This window comes from Coregonus clupeaformis, chromosome 34 (assembly GCF_020615455.1).
Source record: "Coregonus clupeaformis isolate EN_2021a chromosome 34, ASM2061545v1, whole genome shotgun sequence".
In the NCBI taxonomy this organism is placed as follows: Eukaryota; Metazoa; Chordata; class Actinopteri; order Salmoniformes; family Salmonidae; genus Coregonus; species Coregonus clupeaformis.
The window spans coordinates 10,067,939-10,092,365 of record NC_059225.1 but is presented as its reverse complement, the minus strand read 5'-3'; the positions used below and the strand labels follow the sequence as shown (position 1 = coordinate 10,092,365).

The window sequence follows — 24,427 nt, the reverse complement described above, 5'->3', positions numbered from 1 at the left end:
TAGTAGTACTGTAGTATCACTGTAGTAGTACTAATAGTAGTTCTGTAGTATCACTGTAGTATTACTAATAGTAGTCCTGTAGTATTACTGTAGTAGTACTAATAGTAGTACTGTAGTATCACTGTAGTAGTACTGTAGTATCACTGTAGTATCACTGTAGTAGTACTAATAGTACATTTTAAATGTACATTTACATTTTTGTCATTTAGCAGACGCTCTTATCCAGAGCGACTTACAGTTAAGTGAGTGCATACATTATTTTTTTAATTTTTCATACTGGCCCCCCGTGGGAATCGAACCCACAACCCTGGCGTTGCAAACGCCATGCTCTACCAACTGAGCTACATCCCTTCCAGCCATTCCCTCCCCTACCCTTGACGACGCTGGGCCAATTGTGTGCCGCCCCAATAGTAGTACTGTAGTATCACTGTAGTATCACTGTAGTATCACTGTAGTAGTACTAATAGTAGTACTGTAGTATCACTGTAGCAGTACTAAAAGTAGTACTAATAGTAGTACTGTAGTATCACTGTAGTATCACTGTAGTAGTACTAATAGTAGTACTGTAGTATCACTGTAGTAATATGTGTGTGTTTACCTGTTGTGTCCAGGCCTTTGGGTCGGGGGTTACACTGCTTGTGTCCCTGGCAGCTCCTCATCTCCATCAGCTGGGCATGGAGGGTGTTCAGCACCTCTCTATCCACTGAATACACCACGTTGGTCAGCTATAAGACACAGACACACACACGGAGGCACACAGACACACACAGACACACACAGACACACACAGACACACACAGAAACAGACACACACAGACACACACAGACAGACACACACAGACACACACAGACAGACACACACAGACAGACACAGACACACACAGACAGACACAGACACAGACAGACACACACAGACACACACGGACACACACGGACAAACTCACACACGTTGATACATAGTTTTTGATAGACAGAAAACACAACCGGCTACTGAAAGGTATCTGGAAGGGGAGAGGAGTCCACTCACCTGATAGGGGTCGTGGTTGAGGTCAAAGTACTCGAGGAAGCCCGTAGCGAACTCACAGAACAGGGTGTTGTGTGTCTCGTTGATGGTCCTCACGCACCAGTAGGTGTTGTTGTTAGAACTGGTGCAGGCACAGAACCCTCCGACTGGAGAAGGACAGGAGGGACAACAGGGTTAACTACTAACTAGAACAGAACCCTCCGACTGCAGGAGGACAGGAGGGACAACAGGGTTAACTACTAACTAGAACAGAACCCTCAGACTGGAGGAGGACAGGAGGGACAACAGGGTTAACTACTAACAGTGTAGTAACGGTGTAGTAATGGTGTTGTAATGGTGTAGTAACGGTGTAGTAACGGTGTAGTAACAGTGTAGTAATGTGTAGTAACAATGTAGTAACGGTGTAGTAACAATGTAGTAATGGTGTAGTAACAGTGTATTAACAGTGTAGTAACGGTGTAGTAATGTGTAGTAACGGTGTAGTAATGTGTAGTAACGGTGTAGTAATGTGTAGTAACAATGTAGTAATGTGTAGTAACGGTGTAGTAATGTGTAGTAACGGTGTAGTAATGGTGTAGTAACAGTGTAGTAATGGTGTAGTAACAGTGTAGTAATGTGTAGTAACGGTGTAGTAATGTGTAGTAACGGTGTAGTAATGGTGTAGTAACAGTGTAGTAATGGTGTAGTAACAGTGTATTAACAGTGTAGTAACGTACGGTTCCAGAAGGGGGCGGTCTGCCAGTGGTCGTTGTTGTGAGTGAAACATGTCAGACCAGGTAGACTACAGTCATCCCCCTTCTTCTGCCTCTTCCTCTCTTTCCTCTCCTTCTTCTTCCTCCTGATCTCGTTCAACAGCTGGGTCTTCCCATCCACTTCCTGGACCGCCTCCCTGCATGACGGACAGACAGACACACCCACCAAGAAGATCACAGACACACCAAAGTAGTGCATTATATAGGGAAACGTGTGCCAATCCGGATGCAACCTCCTGGTGCAAGGCGACGGCTACTGTGTCAGAGGGACAGGCTGATTCCATTCAGTCTGAGTCGTGGTATTGGGTTCCTGCTGCAACTTGGGACGATCACTTCCAGACCTCTCTCCTTTGCTACAGTATCTGGTTTTCTCTCTGTGTCCCTCTCCTTTGCTACAGTATCTGGTTTTCTCTCTGTGTCCCTCTCCTTTGCTACAGTATCTGGTTTTCTCTCTGTGTCTCTCTCCTTTGCTGTAGTATCTGGTTTTCTCTCTGTGTCTATCTCCTTTGCTACAGTATCTGGTTTTCTCTCTGTGTCTCTCTCCTAAAGCTGTAGTAGTGTCTCTCTCCAACTAAATGTGGTGCCTCTTTTTTGTTTCCTCCTCTCTAAAAAAAAGCTTCAACAGCAGATAACAATGATAATATACCATAATGGAAGAGGTCTACTCTTAGAGAAACCTCTCATAGTCACATCAGATCCTGCTGTTCTCCGGTACACTGGCATGATGTAACCACCCAGAGCAGCCCATGGCCATTTAGAAATGACAAAGAGTTTGGGGTCTAAAAGTTCACTTTGGGAGCATTAGACATTATATTATATATTTACTTTTGTTCTATGTTTAGAAACAGTACACATATTTGGGTACATTACCGACCTCTATTTTAGACTTTTTTTATGGTGGTAGATCAGCTTTGATATTGCAGATAGATTGTGGCTTCTGTTAATGTAATTGTCTGCATCAATTCCAATCCCCTATATAATGTTTTGGGGGGAAGTATAGACTACATGACCAAAAGTATGTGGACATCTGCTCGTCGAACATCTCGTTCCAAAATCATGGGCATTAATATGGAGTTTGTTAGAGCCGATTTGGGCATATTTTGTATAAAAGACTGAACATACTGAGCTCCATGTACATTTGTGTAAATATATTAAATATTAATGTATATGATGAAATATTAGGTACGTACCTTTATGATTTATTTACTGGATTGAGATATATTCATTTGTTATTAGTGTAACTCAGTTTTTGGCCCCCCCTCTTGCCCATTCATTGTACTGTGTTAATTGTGTTAGTATAAAGGCAGGAAGTTGGGCCTTCGGGGGGAGGAGTCCTTGCTAGATGCGGGAGCGGTATAGTTTTTTGACCATATAGACATACAGAAATACAGACAGACAGGTCATATTATATTATGTATTTGCATTTCAAGTAATCTCTGCTTTAAGTTGATTGGAGAATACCTTTTTGTTAGATAAGAAGAATAAACATTTTTGTTGCACTATATCCCTGGATCTCATTGAATGTTTGGCCGTTTGGAAACGTTGAGTGTGGACTGTATGCGTCCGAAACAACCCCGCTTCAGGCTAGGGCAGTGGCTATGGTAAAGAGGAAAGGAAGCCACTACAATCAAGTCAAAAAACTCCGTGAAGGATTACTACCGGAAGGAAATCTCCGGTTCGGACACACGCTGGATTTTGTTCTATTTGTAATTGCATTCGGACCATAAGGACAGCTCGCTTGGAAGGATTTGAACTCCTAGATTTCGCCAGCCGTGAGTAACCACTGCGAATGAATGAGCTGCCCTGTTCAAGGCGATCGTTTGATCATGCATATTATGGAAGCGCAAATGTGCTTATAATTGGAATGTTTGATAAACTTGGGAATGGAATTCAAAATACAGCGCTGTGAAAACAATTAAGAAGTTTAAGTTTGGGAAACACAGATCCTATGCACAATGTAGCCTAATCATATATCTAATATTTGGCCTAACGTGGAAATGCAATCCATCAACGCAACGAATGCAACTTAAGGATCTAAAGATACTGCGTGTTAAAACTTCATTAAAGGGACAAAACCTCAACGGGATGAAATGTTTAAAACGCATCTAAAATGCCAAACTTGCACATGTGCAATTCAAAATGGGTCAATATGCTGAAATGGATGACTGTGTTTTTAAAGATTAAAGGAGGTCTAAAGGGGCATTACGTTTAACAATCAAACCAACAACCGTGTCATTGTAAATTGAGTGAACTAAAAGTGAATGATGGAGAGGAAATCCCAAATAAGACTCCACTGGAGAGGGCAGAGGAGCATCTAAATTCACTCTATGCAGCCCGGAGAGGCAAACTTGGAGTGTGTACACGCAAAATGAATGAAATAAAAGTCCTTCTTGTCGATGGAGGAAACATTGCAACTGTGAATGAGAGTCTTGAAGCATTTGATGCTGTGCTCAATGACTTTAAGAAGGCTCATGAATCTGTGCTAGAGCTGGTCACAGAGGAGGAACAGGAACAGGAGAGCATTAACTATTATCAACCAAGAATGAGAACTTATGAACATTTCCTGAAAGAGGTGGAAATATGGAAAAAGGCTGAAGTTGAGCCACAAACGCTCATTGAACCACATGACAGCATTTCCAATGTGTCAAAAATATCAAGTAAAACTAAGTATTCTAAGACTGCTTCCTCAGTGTCCTCTGAACGCCTTAAAGCCGAGGCAGAACGAGCAGCTCTACTAGCTCGCCAAGCATCATTACAAGACAAGCATGCATTGGAACTGGAGAAAGCTCAACTGAATGTTAGGATGGAAAAAATGGCACTGGAAACGGACATAGCAGCATATAATGCCAAACTGAAGGTCCTGGAGAGTACCGAGTCAACTTCTCAATCCCATTCTGTGGCAGCCCATTTACTAAGCCAAGAAGATGGAATGAACTCTTATTTTGAGAAACAGGAACCAGAGGTCTATGTGGAACCTGAACCATCACCTGTTGAGTTTGCTGCATTAGGTGCAGTTCCAAAGACCCCACTACAAAGAGTTTTACAACAACCGACCACAAAGCCATCAAACCCTATTCCGAAAACAGTCGTAAACCACACTCTTCAGCAGCCAACAGCAAGGTCTAGCAATCGACACAGAATCAACACTGCGGGTATCAGCCATAATACCAGCCATGATAACCTCTCTACTGTCATGCAAAGGCAGAATGAAATTGCTGACCTCCTTGTACTACAGCACAAACAAGCCACACTCCCTGTTAGGGAGATACCTATGTTTGACGGTGATCCTCTAAACTTTAGGCCATTCATGCGTGCATTTGAGCATGGTATAGAAGATAAGACAAGCAGTCACCAGGATAGGCTCTATTACCTGGAACAATACACCTCTGGTCAGCCCAAGGATCTGGTCCGTAGTTGTCTGCATATGGAAGCCAGAAGAGGCTATGCAGTAGCTAAGAGGTTGTTAAAGGAACACTTTGGCAATGAAATCAAAGTCACCACTGCTTACATGGAAAAGGCTTGGAACTGGACAAACATCAAACCCGATGATGGAAAGGGACTGGGTGGTTATGCACTCTATCTAAGAGGTTGCTGTAACGCTATGCAAGACCTACAGAACATGGAAGAGCTTAATCTTCCCTCCAACATAAAGCTGATCATGTCAAAACTTCCCTACAAACTAAGGGAAAAATGGAGGTCTATGGCATGTGATATTTTAGAGAGAAGTCACCTGAGGGCCCAGTTCAGTGACTTGGTAACGTTCATGGAAAAACAGGCCAAAATACTGCAGGATCCGTTGTATGGAGATATTCAAGATCCCCTGTACAACAAAAGGTTTTTAAAACCCAAAACAGAAGCTGACTTTAAACAGCAGTTCAAGTCCAAGAGTAGGGGAAGCAGCTTTGCCACTACAGTAGCTGTAGTGGCAGATTGTGACTCTGAAAAACCTTTAAAAGAACAAACATTCAAAGTTAAGAGACCAGGCACCTACCCTTCTGATGCTCCCAGTATCTCATGTATATTTTGTGCTGGTGCGCATTTATTGGTCGACTGCCAACAGGTGAAGGCACAGCCACATGAATTCAAGGTTGAGTTTCTGAGATCAAAAGGCCTTTGTTTTGGCTGTTTGATGAGAGGACACTTAAGCAGAGAATGTAAAAGAAGGATGACCTGTCAGAGCTGTCAAAGAAAGCACCCCACTATCCTGCACATTGAAGGAAGAGAGAGATTTAGATCTCAAAAGGCAGATATGAGTGGTGTAGCAGTAAAGCGGGAGGAGACTGTCAGCAGTGCTCTTGTTTCACTGGAAGCTGGTGAAGATACCGGGGCCGGTACAGATTGTGCACTTGCAATTGTGCCAGTTCAAGTAAAGGTGGCAAATGGAAGCAAGTCTGTGTTAACCTATGCGTTTCTCGATTCTGGTAGCTCAGCAACATTTTGTACGGAGAGACTCATGAGGCAGTTGCAAGCTAAAGGCAGTGCGACTGAAATTCTGCTACGCACAATGGGGCAGGAGAGTCCTACCAAGAGCTTTGAGATATCTGGATTAGAGATTGGCAATGTGGAAGGCGACACATTTCTTGCATTACCAAAGGTCTACACCCAACATAAGATCCCAGTGACAAGAGAGAACATTCCCACTCAGAAAGAGCTTAAAAGGTGGCCATACCTGAAAGAGGTTCAGTTGAAGGAGATTGATGCCGACATCGAACTTCTGATTGGCGTAAATGCTCCAAAGGCAATGGAACCCTGGCAAATCATAAATAGCCAAGGCAACGGACCGTATGCAGTGAAAACCCTCTTTGGATGGGTGATGAATGGTCCTCTCAACAGTTGTACCATGGCAGAAGAATCCGGGCGTCCTACGGTGATGGCCAATCGTATCTCAATGGCCGACCTGGGGGTTCTTCTTGTAAATCAGTACAACCATGACTTCCCCTGAGAGAGAGTATGAAGAGAAAAGTGAGATGTCAGCTGAGGATCGTAGGTTTATGGAGATAGTATCAAGCTCCATAACCCTCAAAGACCATCACTACTACTTACCGTTGCCCTTTCGCAACAAAGATGTAGTCCTGCCAAACAACCGTGACATGGCAAAGCAGCGGGCTCTAAATATTATCAGGAAGTTCAAGAAGGACAAAGGTTACGCTGCAGAGTACAAAGGCTTCATGGAAGAGATGATAACAAAAGGTTACGCCGAGAAGGTACCACAAGAACAGCTCCTCAGAGAGAAAGGCAAGGTATGGTACATACCACACCATGGCGTTCACCATAAGCGCAAAGGAACGATACGAGTGGTGTTTGACTGTTCATCATCCTATAAAGGTACATCTCTTAACAGTGAACTCCTTCAAGGCCCTGACCTGGCAAACACGCTTATAGGAGTCTTGCTAAGATTTCGGCAAGAGCACATTGCCATGATGGCAGACATCGAAGGAATGTTCCATCAAGTACGTGTCCATGAAGATGACTTAGACTTCCTGCGATTCCTATGGTGGCCGGATGGTGATACTAACAAAAGATTGGAGGAGTACAGAATGACAGTACATCTTTTCGGTGCTATATCCTCTCCAAGTTGTGCAAACTTTGCACTGCGAAAGACTGCAGAAGACAACTGTGAGGGGTACGATGAAGAGGTGATTCAAACAGTCAAGTCCAACTTCTATGTTGATGACTGCCTCAAGTCAGTGGCCACAGAAGAACAAGCCATAGCTCTCACAAGAAACCTCAGGGATGTGTGCTCTCAAGGTGGGTTCAAATTGACCAAGTGGGTCAGCAACAGCCGCACTGTACTAGCTTCTATCCCTGATGAACACAAAGCCAAGCAGATAAAAGAACTGGACCTGGACAGATAGAAGTTGCTAGTTATCTGGATACTGATTCCTGCATCAATGCCCTGCGCAGGTTCATCTGTCGAAGGGGCCCAGTAACAAGTATCAGAACAGACAATGGCACCAACTTTGTTGGAACACACAGAGAGCTAGGAGAAGCTCTGAAAGAGCTGGATCACAACAAGATTCAAAATAAATTACTGAAGGAAGGAGTGACATGGTCATTCAACCCTCCCTCTGGAGCCCACCATGGGGGGGTATGGGAGAGGTTGATCCGACTGGTGAAAAAGATCCTCTATTCAGTCCTTAAAGAGCAAGTACTGGATGATGAGGCTTTGCAGACAGCCTTGTGTGAAGTTGAGGCGATTATGAACGACAGACCAATCACTACTGTAACAAATGACCCTAACGATCTAGAACCCCTAACTCCGAACCATCTGCTTCATCTGAAAGCAAAGCCAGTCCTGCCACCAGGACTATTCCAGAGAAGTGACCTATACTCACGAAGGAGATGGAAGCAAGTACAATATATCACTGACCTCTTCTGGAAGAGATGGATCAGGGGAGTATCTTCCACTTATGCAGGAGCGGAACAAGTGGAACAAAACTAAGAGAAACTTCAGTCCTGGTGACCTTGTGGTCATCGTCGATGACACCGCCCCAAGGAACTCTTGGCTAATGGGGCGTGTGGTGAAGGCTTTGCCAGGGGCCAAAGGTCTTGTCCGGAGCGTCATGGTTAAGACTAAGACCAATATCCTACAGAGACCTATCAATAAACTCTGTCTGCTCCTTGAGGCGACGAAGTGAGACACACACACACACACACACAGTGCTCCATCTTTGAATCACGTGCACCCCTGATTCGTTGATGTCGTACTCTTACATTCTTTGATGTCATACATTTTGTGGACGTCAAACTCTTGACATTTTTTGGAAGTTGAACACCTTTACACTTCAACTCAGACTGAGATCTATGGACTATTTTCCTATATGGCACCTTGTATATTTGTATATAGCTATGAACTGTAATGGTGCTCTGGTATAGAATGTTTTTGTATTGGCTCTACGTTTGAATATTAAGTAATTGTTGTGCATTCAGTGCAGTCAACAATTAGGGGCCGGTATGTTAGAGCCGATTTGGGCATATTTTGTATAAAAGACTGAACATACTGAGCTCCATGTACATTTGTGTAAATATATTAAATATTAATGTATATGATGAAATATTAGGTACGTACCTTTATGATTTATTTACTGGATTGAGATATATTCATTTGTTATTAGTGTAACTCAGTTTTGGCCCCCCTCTTGCCCATTCATTGTACTGTGTTAATTGTGTTAGTATAAAGGCAGGAAGTTGGGCCTTCGGGGAGGAGTCCTTGCTAGATGCGGGAGCGGTATAGTTTTTTGACCATATAGACATACAGAAATACAGACAGACAGGTCATATTATATTATGTATTTGCATTTCAAGTAATCTCTGCTTTAAGTTGATTGGAGAATACCTTTTTGTTAGATAAGAAGAATAAACATTTTTTGTTGCACTATATCCCTGGATCTCATTGAATGTTTGTCCGTTTGGAAATGTTGAGTGTGGACTGTATGCGTCCGAAACAACCCCGCTTCAGGCTAGGGCAGTGGCTATGGTAAAGAGGAAAGGAAGCCCCTTTGCTGCTATAACAGCCTCCACTCTTCTGGAAAGGCTTTCTATTAGATGTTGGAACATTGCTGCGGGGACTTGCTTCCATTCAGCCACAAGAGCATTAGTGAGGTCGGGCACTGATGTTGGGCGATTAGGCCTGGCTCGCAGTCGGCGTTCCAATTCAACCCAAAGGTGTTCGATGGGGTTGAGGTCAGGGCTCTGTGCAGGTCAGTCAAATTCTTCCACACCGATCTCGACAAACCATTTCTGTATAGACCTTGCTTTGTCCACGGGGGCATTGTCATGCTGAAACAGGAAAGGGCCTTCCCCAAACTGTTGCCACAAAGTTGGAAGCACAGAATTGTCTAGAATGTCATTGTATGCTGTAGCGTTAAGATTTCCCTTCACTGGAGCTAAGGGGCCTAGCCCGAACAACAGCCCCAGACCATTATTCCTCCTCCACCAAACTTCACAGTTGGCACTGGGCGTTGGGGCAGGTAGCTTTCTCCTGGCATCCGCCAAACCCAGATTTGTCCGTTGGACTGCCAGATGGTGAAGCGTGATTCATCACTCCAGAGAACGCGTTTCCACTGCTCCAGAGTCCAATGGCGGCGAGCTTTACACCACTCCAGCCGATGCTTGGCATTGCGCATGGTGATCTTAGGCTTGTGTGTGGCTGCTCAGCCATGAAAACCCATTTCATGAAGCTCCCGATGAACAGTTTGTGTGCTGATGTTGCTTCCAGAGGTAGTTTGGAACTCGGTAGTGAGTGTTTCAACCGAGGACAGACACTTTTTATGCTCTTCAGCACACGGCGGTCCTGTTCTGTGAACTTGTGTGGCCTACCACTTCGTGGCTGAGCCGTTGTTGCTCCTAGACGTTTCCACTTCACAATAACAGCACTTACGGTTGAACGGGGCAGCTCTAGCAAGGCAGAGATTTGTTGAACTGACTTGTTGGAAAAGCGGCATCCTATGACGGTGCCACATTGTAAGTCACTGAGCTCCTCAGTAAGGCCATTCTACTGCCAATGTTTGTCTATGGAGATTGCATGGCTGTGTGCTAGATTTCCCCCTAACACCCCTCCCCTAATTGGAGTAAACTAATGGACAACACTTAGGCTTAGACTTCCAGCCTATACATACTATATACATTTTACGGAGACAGTATACAGTGGGGAAAAAAAGTATTTAGTCAGCCACCAATTGTGCAAGTTCTTCCACTTAAAAAGATGAGAGAGGCCTGTCATTTTCATCATAGGTACACGTCAACTATGACAGACAAATTGAGAAAGAAAAATCCAGAAAATCACATTGTAGGATTTTTTATGAATTTATTTGGAAATTATGGTGGAAAATAAGTATTTGGTCAATAACAAAAGTTTCTCAATACTTTGTTATATACCCTTTGTTGGCAATGACACAGGTCAAACGTTTTCTGTAAGTCTTCACAAGGTTTTCACACACTGTTGCTGGTATTTTGGCCCAGTCCTCCATGCAGATCTCCTCTAGAGCAGTGATGTTTTGGAGCTGTCGCTGGGCAACACAGACTTTCAACTCCCTCCAAAGATTTTCTATGGGGTTGAGATCTGGAGACTGGCTAGGCCACTCCATGACCTTGAAATGCTTCTTACGAAGCCACTCCTTCGTTGCCCGGGCGGTGTGTTTGGGATCATTGTCATGCTGAAAGACCCAGCCACGTTTCATCTTCAATGCCCTTGCTGATGGAAGGAGGTTTTCACTCAAAATCTCACGATACATGGCCCCATTCATTCTTTCCTTTACACGGAGCAGTCGTCCTGGTCCCTTTGTAGAAAAACAGCCCCAAAGCATGATGTTTCCACCCCCATGCTTCACAGTAGGTATGGTGTTCTTTTGATGCAACTCAGCATTCTTTGTCCTCCAAACACAACGAGTTGAGTTTTTACCAAAAAGTTCTATTTTGGTTTCATCTGACCATATGACATTCTCCCAATCCTCTTCTGGATCATCCAAATGCACTCTAGCAAACTTCAGACGGGCCTGGACATGTACTGGCTTAAGCAGGGGGACACGTCTGGCACTGCAGGATTTGAGTCCCTGGCGGCGTAGTGTGTTACTGATGGTAGGCATTGTTACTTTGGTCCCAGCTCTCTGCAGGTCATTCACTAGGTCCCCCCGTGTGGTTCTGGGATTTTTGCTCACCGTTCTTGTGATCATTTTGACCCCACGGGATGAGATCTTGCGTTGAGCCCCAGAACGAGGGAGATTATCAGTGGTCTTGTATGTCTTCCATTTCCTAATAATTGCTCCCACAGTTGATTTCTTCAAACCAAGCTGCTTACCTATTGCAGATTCAGTCTTCCCAGCCTGGTGCAGGTCTACAATTTTGTTTCTGGTGTCCTTTGACAGCTCTTTGGTCTTGGCCATAGTGGAGTTTGGAGTGTGACTGTTTGAGGTTGTGGACAGGTATCTTTTATACTGATAACAAGTTCAAACAGGTGCCATTAATACAGGTAACGAGTGGAGGACAGAGGAACCTCTTAAAGAAGAAGTTACAGGTCTGTGAGAGCCAAAAATCTTGCTTGTTTGTACGTGACCAAATACTTATTTTCCACCATAATTTGCAAATAAATTCATTAAAAATCCTACAATGTGATTTTCTGGATTTTTTTTTCTCATTTTGTCTGTCATAGTTGACGTGTACCTATGATGAAAATGACAGGCCTCTCTCATCTTTTTAAGTGGGAGAACTTGCACAATTGGTGGCTGACTAAATACTTTTTTCCCCCACTGTATTTAACATTAGTTATCGATTGTTTGTTTTGAGTCCCAGCCTCATCTACCCTCAACCCCTCCCATCTATCTCTGAAGACCATCCAGTTATGATTTCTATTTGCCTTATATTTTTCAACTGTGATGTGATGTTTCACAAAAGTTCTGAACCTTTCTATTCTCATAGTTTCTACAGACTGTAAATTGAAGATACATGTTTTTTTGCTAAGAGTATTATTATATTATCGATCGATTGACTATGACTTTTCAAATCACCCAGCAGTGCTATTTGCAAAGTTAGCTCCATGTAAATATTGCAATTCTTCAGCCATTCCTGAACCTGCAATCAAAAACAAGCTACACATGGACAGTACCAAAACAATATAATGATTCTGTCTCTTCGCAGAAAGATCTGCAGAGCTGTGATGGTTGTATCCCCCATATATATATACCATTCTATTGGTTGCAATAATTTTTTATAATCATTTAAACTGAAAAACTAAGTTTTGAATCCAGCGTAGTTTTGTGTATCAGTTCATAATATGTCATGGAATCAGTACATCGAAAATCTCTTCCCAACTATTTTGCAATCTGTATGGCACAGCTGTCAATTCTTTGGTCCTTAAATTAAACTGGTATACTTTGTTATTTATCACAATTTTTTCTTAAATGTAAAGTCCCCATATTTGTGGACCCTATTAGATGTTTTTTTTATTCAATTCAGTCTGATATGAGAACGGTAGCCCCTATCTGCAAAAGCAGGGTGTCTGCGGAAAGCTGAGTATCTTGGCTATTGATCTGTCCCTTAAAATATTTGTTGCGACTTACTACCATATATGGGCATACGAATGTATAAGGCGAGGCCGAGCCGATGACCTCTTTCAAGATGGCTGCTACCTACATTCCGGTTAGCATTGTGAAGCATAATGGAAATAAACACGGAATACATTGATACAAACCGAAAGCCGGGACTCCACTGATCATGAAGAGGTCTTATTTGTCTGCCTGTGGCCTACTGTTATTGATCACCAGCCCAGAGAGTCAAAATGTTTATTTTACACAACGTTTTCACCAAACAGCAAACATCTTACAAGGTAAGCTTAGATTTGGTCTGTGTTTGAGATATAGCTACAATCCTTAGGTTGGTAGGAACAAATCTAGCCTATTGCCAATGTTATCTGATGATGTATGACTTAATGGCAGCATCGAATGTCAACCAAGTGACTATATATTTGCGCATCAAAAATATGACGTTGAAGGCATCCACTACACAGGGGATTTGCTACTATGGCACCTTGACAGTCTTGTAGCCAATGAGATAAGCTTTCCAGGCATATGCAGTTGACCTGGGTTGGACAAAGCAAGGCCTAGAACCTTTTATGCGTAATGCGAACTATTGCTACCTGGCTCAGAGACGAGACGCACCGAGCACGCTCCATTACATTGTAAAAAGATTTCATCGCTTTAGCATAAAAGATGGCTTCTAAAGGGGGGTAAAAAAAAGTTTAAAACTAAGAATATTGAACAGGAAGCTAAAAAGAAGGCAGCTATGAATAATCGGACTCGGATCAGGGGAGCGATTTGGACAATGAGGAGGTCTAGAAGGATCCAATTTTAGATCTGTAAGTAAATTATTTTCATGACTTTATATAGCTAATTTACTATATGAATTTCATTTTTTATAAGTTTTCTGCTTTTTGTGCTTTGGATTTAGTTTACATAGGCCTATGTAACAGGTCATTTCAATGTTATATAACAAAGTAGTTTAGTTTTTGACTATGTTTCATATTAGTTCACTGGGAGGGTGAAATGCCAGATCTTCTGTCCTAAATGCCAGTTTGCGTTTTGTTTCCTGGCAGAGAGGGACCGCTTCAAAGACTATCTAGACATGCACAAGCTACGGTGAAAGTGAAATCTAATCATCTACACCTGGTGTGTAAAACGAACACGAATGCCATTTGTAAATAGTTCCGCTTATTTCTATTTTTGCATCTTTTTTAGTGAAGGACATGTGTGTAACCAAGTTTGTGTTTGATAAGACATTTTTATATATTTTTTAATGTATATCTGTTGCTTTTATATTGTTTTTCTAAACAGTTCATTTGTATGTGGGACCAATACATTGGATATGTCAAGGCTAAACGTTCAGGCACTTTGGAGAGGTTGAAAAAACAGTTTTATATCCCCCGACACCACCACAATGTTTGAGAGAGGAAATTTAGTTTTTATAGTGAACAAAAACTTTTAGGCACATCCAGTGTGCAAAAACAGTGCAATTACCACATTCTGACACTTTGGAGAGGTTTAAAGGACACTTGAATGTACCCTGGATACCCCATAACACCACCACAATGTTTGAGTGTGGTTGATATGGTAGAAATTGTGATTTTATACTAAACAAATAGCATTTAGGGATTACAAATATGTAATAGCACTATAATTATCTAATTTACAGACATCTGATGTGTTTCCAGCTATGGCCATCAATAATCCACTTATACCATGAAAAACTAAAAAACTGTTATTTTGTGTGTGCTTGATCTTGTGTATTCTGAACTATGTAACTCCTATCTTCTGATAATTTCCTCATCATCTCCCAGATGTCTTCTTTCCAAATATCCCAAGTTTTGGCATGTCAGAATCATGTAATTACACATGAATAGCAGTTACTTTTGGGTCTGTCTATTTAGACGGAAATCTAAATTTTGCCATTACATTTAATGTTGGTCTTTAATACTGACGCCTTCTTCAATGTTTGTCTTTAATACTGACCTCTTTTTGCCACAGTCACATAATATTTAGGCTAGTTTTCATTCACATCCAACAACGAGGCTATACAGCACAGTAATATTTAGGCAAGTTAGCTGGCTAACTCATTGATCCTGCTTTGTAGTATACCCCTCTGGTGAATGAGGAGGCATTAATAATACTTTTTAGAAAGGCAAGTAAACAGACACCAACCTCTTCTTTCCACAGTCACACTCGTCAGGTCGCCTCCTCTTCAGATGACCCCTGACCTCCCGAAGGTTCTTGATCTTGTCCTGAAGGGCCTCGATCTGCAATCATATGAAGCATACTTTCACACAGAGTGATGAGAGAGAGAGAGAGAGAGAGAGAGAGAGAGAGAGAGAGAGAGAGAGAGAGAGAGAGAGAGAGAGAGAGAGAGAGAGAGAGAGAGAGAGAGAGAGAGAGAGAGAGAGGGAGAGAGAGAGAGAGAGAGAGAGAGAGAGAGAGAGAGAAGAGAGAGAGAGAGAGAGAGAGAGAGAGAGAGAGAGAGAGAGAGAGAGAGAGAGAGAGAGAGAGGAGAGAGAGAGAGAGAGAGAGAGAGAGAGAGAGAGAGAGAGAGAGAGAGAGAGAGAGAGAGAGAGAGAGAGAGAGAGAGAGAGAGAGAGTAGCTGATATAGAAGGAAGGAAGGAAGGATAGGTGAGGGAAAGAGATCAGACAGGACTGTTATATGATGTATAGAGAAAAGAGATCAGACAGGACTGTAATATGATGAATAGAGGAGAGATCAGACAGGACTGTTATGTGATGTAAAGAGACAGACTAACCTCCTGGTCCACATAGCTCTTATGGTCCTTCCAGGCTCTAGAGGAAGAGTAGATCTCTCTCTCACAGTGGACCGTGTCATTCATCAGGAAGTAGCACCTGGGAGAGGGACAAGGAAGGACTGTGTCATTCATCAGGAAGTAACACCTGGGAGAGGGGCAAAGGCCTTAACTGCAACCCAGGCCAAACACCCCAAAGAGCAAGTTAAGCAGACTTTGGCTAGGGAAAATTCCCTTGGTAGGAACGATGTCATACTTGTGTGTGACCTTGACAGAGTTGGGGTACACCACGGCGTTGGTATCATCCGCCAGCATCTCCTCTGACCTGTCGTCTGACTCCAAGGAGAACTCGGGGTCCTCCTGCTCATAGTGGCGCTTTCTGATGACACGTCTCTGCATGGCTGACTGGTCGTCTGCCGCGAGGTCACTGTCATAGATCTGTCCTTCGAACTCCACGGAGAGAGATCTGGTGGGTCGAGTACGAGGCCTATAGCCTAATAGATATTATAACAGAGAGAGTTTAACACTCTTTTCTTGTGCCATTTTTATAGATTTTTCTCAGACACGACAGACACAACAAACACAACAGACAACCCACAGTGATAAAGATTCACATGATGAATCAAATTTAACATACATTTCTAACTTCTTTAATAATAATAATATGCCATTTAGCAGACACTTTTATCCAAAGCGATTTACAGTCATGTGTGCATAAATTGTTTTTGTGGTCCTGGGGATCGAACCCACTACCCTGGCGTTACAAGCGCCGTGCTCTACCAGCTGAGCTACAGAGGACCACACTTTACCTAAGTATGTTGGTATGGAGTATGTATGTCATTATGTTTTCCTGTCATTTCTGCAAACAAATTCCCCTTTCTAGTCAACAAAGATATACTGAAATGAATTGAATGTGAAAAGTCCATTCAGTAGCAATGTCTCTTTAGTCCAGTAGGTGGTGCCACAACGTTCCAAACCACCAGATACATAGCAGACATGACGGAGCGCTTTCTAAACTCCCAACTACATCCACCAGACCAGTGAACTAAAGTCAGAAGGTCTATTCGTCTGTCTCCCTCCTCTGCATCGGCCTCTCTTTATAACCCTGCATAATCCTGAGCAGTAAATCAAGGCTCTGGCAGACACAGACATGGTCATCATTCCCATAGCTATACACACACAGGCTTTAATACAGAGCGGTACATCCACAGAGAGACATATGTTCAAATCAAAATCAAAATCAAATTGTATTGGTCACATACACATATTTAGAAGATGTTATTGCGGGTGTGCTGCAGGCAGTGTGCCCCCGGTGATGCGTTGGGCAGACCGCTCAGTACACTACTCCCTTGCCGGCCTGAACCTTCATCAGCCTCAGTCTCAACCCCAGCTTCATTCACGGCCCCCCAGAAACTGTCCCTAAGATAACCCCCTATAACCCCAGCTCCATCCCCGTTCCCCCAGAAACTGTCCCTAAAATAACCCCCTATAACCCCAGAACCATCCCCGGACCCCCAGAAACTGTGCCTAAAATAACCCCCTATAACCACAGCTCCATTCACGGTCCCCCAGAAACTGTCACTAAGATAAGATAACCCCCTATAATCCCAGCACCATCCCTGGTCCCCCAGAAACTGTCCCTAAAATAACCCCAGCTCCATTCTCGGTCCCCCAGAAACTGTCCCTAAGATAACCCGAGTCCATGATAAGACCCATCTTTTGACCATTAGCATTCTATGGCCATGCAGCTCCAGCTCAGATCCAACTCTGGTTTCCCCAGCCCCATCTCCATCTCACCCCTCCAGCCCTCATCCCTGGCCTCAGCCTCAGCCTCGTCCCCACAACCCCTGTCCCCATCCCATAACACTCAACCCCTCCATCCCCAGCTCCACCCCTCCACCCCACTCACCTGGTTCTCCAGAGGAGGTTGGGAACTGGAGGTGTGCGTGTCCCGGTCGGTCAGGACCACAGTCACAGGGTTCCATCTCCCTACTGTCGTAGCTGCTGAGAGGCCTCAGGCTGGGGGCCCTCTTCCTGGGGCCCTCCTTCAGTCCACCTCCTTTACACTTCTGGATCCGCCACTTCCCCGTGATCTCCTCCACACAGTGCCACTTCTGGAGAAGAGAGACGAGGACAGAGAGAACAGGGTTATATTTTAGTGGTGGATGAGATTAGTTTTTATTCGTCCCCTGTAATGTAAAAAGGTATTTCAAGTCATTTGTTGCATCCCAAATGGCACCCTATTCTTTGCAGCTTGTCAGAACAACACGTAGGCAGGCCGACTGACAGACAGACAGACAGACAGACATCCCAACCTGATCACAGACTGATGCTGTGGGAAAGATACAGAATCCTGAAGAGAAAGTGAAACCAGAACCACCATGAGATTAACTGGATCATTCTGCTGTTTTTAATTGGTTAATGTTGCATAGGCTTATGTTTTTTAAGTCATGTAAAAAAAAAACGGTAGATCTTGGCTTGCATTTTGACTCAGAAAGTGACCACTGATCTACATTGATTGAAGTGGATTTAACAAGTGACATCAATAAGGGATCATAGCTTTCACCTGGATTCACCTGGTCAGTTCATGTCATGTTCCTAATGTTTTGTACACTCAGTGGCCCGTTCACCAAAATGGTTCGCTCTTACAGACGTGGCCATGGCTTGCTATGTAAAGCAGGCAGACAGGCATCGAGGCATTCAGTTACTGTTCGATTGAATGTTAGAATGGGCAAAACTAGTGACCTAAGCGACCTTCAGCTTGGTATGATCGCGGTGCAAGGCATGCTGGTTCCAATATCTCAGAAACGGCCGGCCTCCTGGGCTTTTCACACACGACAGTATAGGGTTTACCAAGAATGGTGCGACAAACAAAAAACATCCAGTCAGCGGCAGTCCTGTGGGTCGAAAACAGCTCGTTGATGAGAGGTCGAAGGAGAATGGCAAGAATCGTGCAAACTAACAGGCGGGTCACAAAGAGACAAATAACGACGCATTACAACAGCAGTGTGCAGAACAGCATCTCGGAACGCACAACTAGTCGGTCCTTGTCACGGATTGGCTATTGCAGCAGACGACCACACCTGGTTCCACTCCTATCAGCTAAAAACAAGAAGAAGCGGCCCCAGTGGGTACGCAATCACCAACACTGGACAATTGAGGAGTGGAAAAACATTGCCTGGTCCGACGAATCCTGGTTCCTGTTGCGTCATGCTGACGGCAGAGTCAGGATTTGGCGTAAGCAGCATGAGTCCATGGCCCCATCCTGCCTGGTGCCAACGGTACAGGCTGGTGGTGGTGGTGGTGGGGTAATGGTGTGGGGAATGTTTTCCTGGCACACGTTAGGTCCCTTGAGACCAATTGAGCAACGTTTCCATGCCCCGAAGAATTCAGGCTGTTCTGGGGGCAAAGGGGGGTACTAGATGGATGTACCTAATAAACTGGCCACCGAGTGTATATGCTGTGAGCTATGGCTAAGACAGACTACAATGCAGTGGACGGTTTCTACTTTATGACCTCTGCCACTGGCAAAGACAGTTACTGGAACAAAATGGAGGAAATCCAACTTGTCAGTGTGTGGGGGAACCCCCAGGTTCTGTACATAGCATGTGAGATCATGAGGGTGATGCTTTAGTGAATGTGCATGTGTGTTTGTCTGTGTGCGTCCGCGCATACAAATACCTGTCCAGGCTGTTGGCATGGCGTCTTGAACTCTGCCTGTTGACAAACCTCTTTGACCTTCTTGTATTTGGGCAGGCTGTTTGTGTTCTGGGGGTTGAACTGCCTCCTCTGTCCTCCTTCTTCCTCAGGAGTTTTCTGTAGAGGAGGTGGAGGTTAGGACAGTGGTAGACAGGTCAGGGTTAGGACAGGACAGAGGTAGACAGGTCAGGGTTAGGACAGGACAGAGGTACAGGTCAGGGTTAGGACAGGACAGAGGTACAGGTCAGGGTTAGGACAGGACAGAGGTACAGGTCAGGGTTAGGACAGGACAGTGGTACAGGTCAGGGTTAGGACAGGACAGAGGTAGACAGGTCAGGGTTAGGACAGGACAGAGGTACAGGTCAGGGTTAGGACAGGACAGTGGTACAGGTCAGGGTTAGGACAGGACAGAGGTAGACAGGTCAGGGTTAGGACAGGACAGAGGTAGACAGGTCAGGGTTAGGACAGGACAGAGGTAGACAGGTCAGGGTTAGGACAGGACAGAGGTAGACAGGTCAGGGTTAGGACAGGACAGAGGTAGACAGGTCAGGGTTAGGACAGACAGAGGCAGGACAGAGGTAGACAGGTCAGGGTTAGGACAGGACAGAGGTAGACAGGTCAGGGTTAGGACAGGACAGAGGTAGACAGGTCAGGGTTAGAACAGGACAGGGTACAGGACAGAGGTAGACAGGTCAGGGGTTAGGACAGGACAGAGGTAGACAGGTCAGGGTTAGGACAGGACAGAGGTAGACAGGTCAGGGTTAGAACAGGACAGAGGTAGACAGGTCAGGGTTAGGACAGGACAGAGGTACAGGTCAGGGTTAGGACAGGACAGAGGTACAGGTCAGGGTTAGGACAGGACAGAGGTAGACAGGTCAGGGTTAGGACAGGACAGAGGTACAGGTCAGGGTTAGGACAGGACAGTGGTACAGGTCAGGGTTAGAACAGGACAGAGGTACAGGTCAGGGTTAGGACAGGACAGAGGTACAGGTCAGGGTTAGGACAGGACAGAGGTACAGGACAGAGGTAGACAGGTCAGGGTTAGGACAGGACAGAGGTAGACAGGTCAGGGTTAGGACAGGACAGAGGTAGACAGGTCAGGGTTAGGACAGGACAGAGGTAGACAGGTCAGGGTTAGGACAGGACAGTGGTACAGGTCAGGGTTAGGGCAGGACAGAGGTACAGGTCAGGGTTAGAACAGGACAGAGGTACAGAGAGAACAGTCCTTGACTAGGGTGGCAGTCTTTGGCAATTTTTCACCACAATGATGTTCCCCGTTATGTATACAGCAGCGGGAGAGCAGGGGCTGCTGCAACACCAATCAATGACTGCGTCCCAATGACGAGGCTAACCCCATCCCGCTTTTACCCTAAACTTTATCCTAATCCCAAACCTGCCATCCAGGACCTCTATACCAGGCGGTGTCAGAGGAAGGCCCTCAAAATTGTCAAAGACTCCAGCCTCCCTAGTCATAGACTGTTCTCTCTGCTACCGCACAGCAAGCGGTACCGGAGCGCCAAGTCTAGGTCCAAGAGGCTTCTAAACAGCTTCTACCTCCAAGCCATAAGACTCCTGAACATCTAATCAAATGGCTACCCAGACTATTTACATTGCCCCCCCCTCTTTTACGCTGCTGCTACTCTCTGTTTATTATCTATGCAAACCTACATGTACATATTACCTCGACTAACCGGTGCCCCCGCACATTGACTCGGTACCGGTACCCCCTGTATATAGCCTCGCTATTGTTATTTTTACCGCTGCTCTTTAATTATTTGTTACTTTTATTTCGTATTATTTTATATTGTATTTTTTTGTTGTTGCGGGTATTCTTTCTTAAAACTGCATTGTTGGTTAAGGGCTTGTAAGTAAGCATTTCACGGTAGGGTCTATACCTGACAAATACAATTTGATTTGATTTTGATCCCGCCCCGTACCCTAAACCGGGTTCATATCCAAATCGCAACCCTACCCTCCCCATACACTCATACATCACACTCGTTCTGTTGTTTGAGCCCACCCTCTCTTTATTAATGTCTTGTTTGAGCCCACCCTCTCTTTATTAATGTCTTGTTTGAGCCCACCCCTCTCTTTATTAATGTCTTGTTTGAGCCCACCCCTCTCTTTATTAATGTCTTGTTTGAGCCCACCCCTCTCTTTATTAATGTCTTGTTTGAGCCCACCACTCTCTTTATTAATGTCTTGTTTGAGCCCACCCCTCTCTTTATTAATGTCTTGTTTGAGCCCACCGAGTGGCGCAGCAGTCTAAGGCACTGCATCTCACTACAGACCCTGGTTCGATTCCAGGCTGTATCACAACCCGGCCGTGATTGGGAGTCCCATAAGGCGGCGCACAATTGGCCCAGCGTGTCATGAGCCCTCTCACTCCACCGGGTTACCACCTTAATGTGTTTCCACTATCTTCCACTCTGCTCATCTCTCTCTCTCTACGCAGCCTAACGAGCTCCACCTGTCCCTGCTCTGCTCGGCTCTAATTACTCTGCCAGCTGCGCTGCATTACCCACTAACCTCTCCCAGTATTTTAAGTCCCGTCTCTCAGCTCTCCTTTGTCAGATCGTCTGCAAAGCTCACACCCGAACCTGTGTGCTCGCCTTCTGGCTCACCCTTGTTTTGTGACCCCGGACCTGCCTGATTCTTGGATACTCTTCTGCCCCAGGAAAACCAGACCTGCTTTCTGCCATTACGACTCCTGACTACTCTTCGACCCCGGTAACTCTGACCAGCCTTCTGCCTTGCTATAACGTATTTGGATTTCCCTTGAACTGTACTTCTGCCTTGTTTCATCCGCCCCGTTGTGTCTGTGTTTCCTCCCCCAGGACTTCTGGACCACCAACCACCGGCGTCATCGGACGCATCGCTGCCACTGGGGGAGGGGCACAGACCCAGCACATTGGACGGGATAACCCCTGGAGCCTTCACTCACTCCCTACTTCCCTTTTCCCTTAAGTTTTAATAAACTTTCTGGTGTGACGCAATTGTGGTCCTCTTGTCGTCTGTCTGAACCGTGACAGTACGATCTGACCATCATGGACTCAGCGCACACTTCCCCCGACATGGAAACCGAAGAACCTGAGCAACCCACCGCCATGCTACGCCTGGAACACACTGAGAGAGAGCTAGGCCGCATGAGCGGCGACATCACCTCTCTGCTTCAGGTCGGCCACCAACAGCATCAGCAGTTCCAGCAGCACCAGCAGCAGTCCCAGCAGCAGCAACAACAACTCGCCAGGATCATCCAACTCCTCACCAACCTTACCCCAGCCAGTCTGCCCACCAGCCCTGCCTCCGAGTTACCTGCCCCGGTCATTTCAGCCGCTGCCCCGAACCCAAGATTGGAAACCCCGAGCGGTTCAACGGCGATTCTACCCAGGTCCGGCCATTCCTGACTAGCTGCCGACTTCAGTTCTCCTTGCAGCCAAGGACCTTCGCCACGGAGGGGGCTAGGGTCGGGTATGCCATCACTCACCTGACGGGCCGAGCTCGACTCTGGGGAACAGCAGAGTTCGAACGTCAAACCCCCGCATGTGCAACCTTCGACCTGTTTGCTGAGGAGATGCTGAAGGTGTTTGACCTGGATTCACCAACCGCAGAGGCGTCTCGTGAACTGTTCAGGATTCGACAAGGCAGACGACAGTCGCAGACCATTCCATCGACTTCCGAACCCTGGCAAGACGAAGTTCTTGGAACACACCATCGTTGGTGGACGCGTTCTTCCATAGCTTGGCTGACTATATCAAGGACGAGTTGGTCTCCCATGAACTGCCTTCCACTCTTGATGAAGCCATCGCACTGACTGTCCGGATCGACAGAAGGATACAGACCCGTCGTCGTGAGAGGGGGCGCCAAGGTCCACCAACTACCGGCATTCGGAGAGATCCGACTGGGCTCCTGTCAGCTACTGCCACTCACCCAAGTCAGCTTGATCAGTCTGAGCCTATGGAGATTGGGCGAGCCTCTCTCACTCCTGCAGAGCGCCAGCGCCGCTCACCTCAAACCTCTGCCTCTATTGTGGAGGTGATGGACATCGTGTGGTAACCTGCCCTTTTAAAGGCCGAAGCTCACCGGGCATAGGGGGAGTCCGGTTGAGCTCAATGACCATCCAGTCCTCCGACCGCAAACCCTTGCTGCAAGTTCACCTCCGCCTCTCTGACTCTACTCACACCCTGGCTGCTCTGGTGGATTCTGGCGCCGAAGCCAACATAATGGACATCAAGCTGGCACGCCAACTGGGACTGGAGAACCTCCGTTTGACACCTCCTATTCCTGCCCGGGCACTGGACGGACACTTACTCGGATCGGTCACTCATGTCACGGCCCCGGTCTTGATGGGTCTGTCCGGAAACCATCAAGAAACTATCCAGTTTCACCTGCTCCCCCTCTCCAGGCCAACCCCTCATCCTGGGTTACCCATGGCTCCGCCGGCACAACCCTCAGCTCGACTGGGTGACCGGGGTGATCAGGGAGTGGGGAGAGGACTGCCACCGAACCTGCCTGCTTGCTGCCGCACTACCCCCTCGGCCAGTACCTACTAACTCCGCCCCTGACCTCTCCCATGTCCCAGAATGCTACCATGGTCTCAGAGAAGTGTTTAACAAAGCAAGAGCCACATCTCTGCCCCCTCACCGACCGTACGACTGTGCCATCGACCTCCTCCCTGGAACAGCCCCTCCAAGGGGCCGTCTTTATTCGTTGTCTGCTCCTGAAAGAAGGTCCATGGAGGACTACATCAATGACTCTCTGTCCACAGGATTGATCCGTTCATCTTCATCTCCGGCTGGTGCTGGCTTCTTCTTTGTGGGGGAAGAGGGACGGATCTCTTCGCCCCCTGCATCGACTACAGGGGACTCAACGACATCACAGTGAAAAACCGTTACCCTCTCCCTCTGCTCACCTCTGCTTTTGAGTTGCTCCAGGGAGCCACTGTTTTTACCAAGTTGGATCTCAGAAACGCTTACCACCTAGTGCGGATCCGGGGAGGGAGATGAATGGAAGACCGCATTCAATACACCAACAGGCCACTACGAGTATCTGGTTATGCCTTTTGGCCTCACCAATGCTCCTGCTGTGTTCCAGGCTCTAGTGAATGATGTACTGCGGGACATGTTAAACAAGTTTGTCTTCGTTTACCTGGATGACATCTTAATCTACTCCAGAAA

The 24,427-nt window shown here is 45.8% G+C and overlaps 1 protein-coding gene across 1 annotated transcript in view; it reads right to left on the bottom strand.

Annotated features, from left to right (window-relative positions):
* The window catches only part of LOC121549742 (extracellular sulfatase Sulf-1-like), a 148,067-nt gene that overhangs the window by 26,650 nt on the left and 96,990 nt on the right, over positions 1-24,427 (bottom strand). The window contains 9 exon segments of the mRNA XM_041861596.2: positions 599-725; positions 1,028-1,170; positions 1,741-1,913; positions 14,964-15,058; positions 15,555-15,651; positions 15,808-16,045; positions 17,461-17,665; positions 19,233-19,331; positions 19,334-19,367. Of these exon segments, the coding sequence (XP_041717530.2) occupies positions 599-725; positions 1,028-1,170; positions 1,741-1,913; positions 14,964-15,058; positions 15,555-15,651; positions 15,808-16,045; positions 17,461-17,665; positions 19,233-19,331; positions 19,334-19,367 (1,211 nt within the window).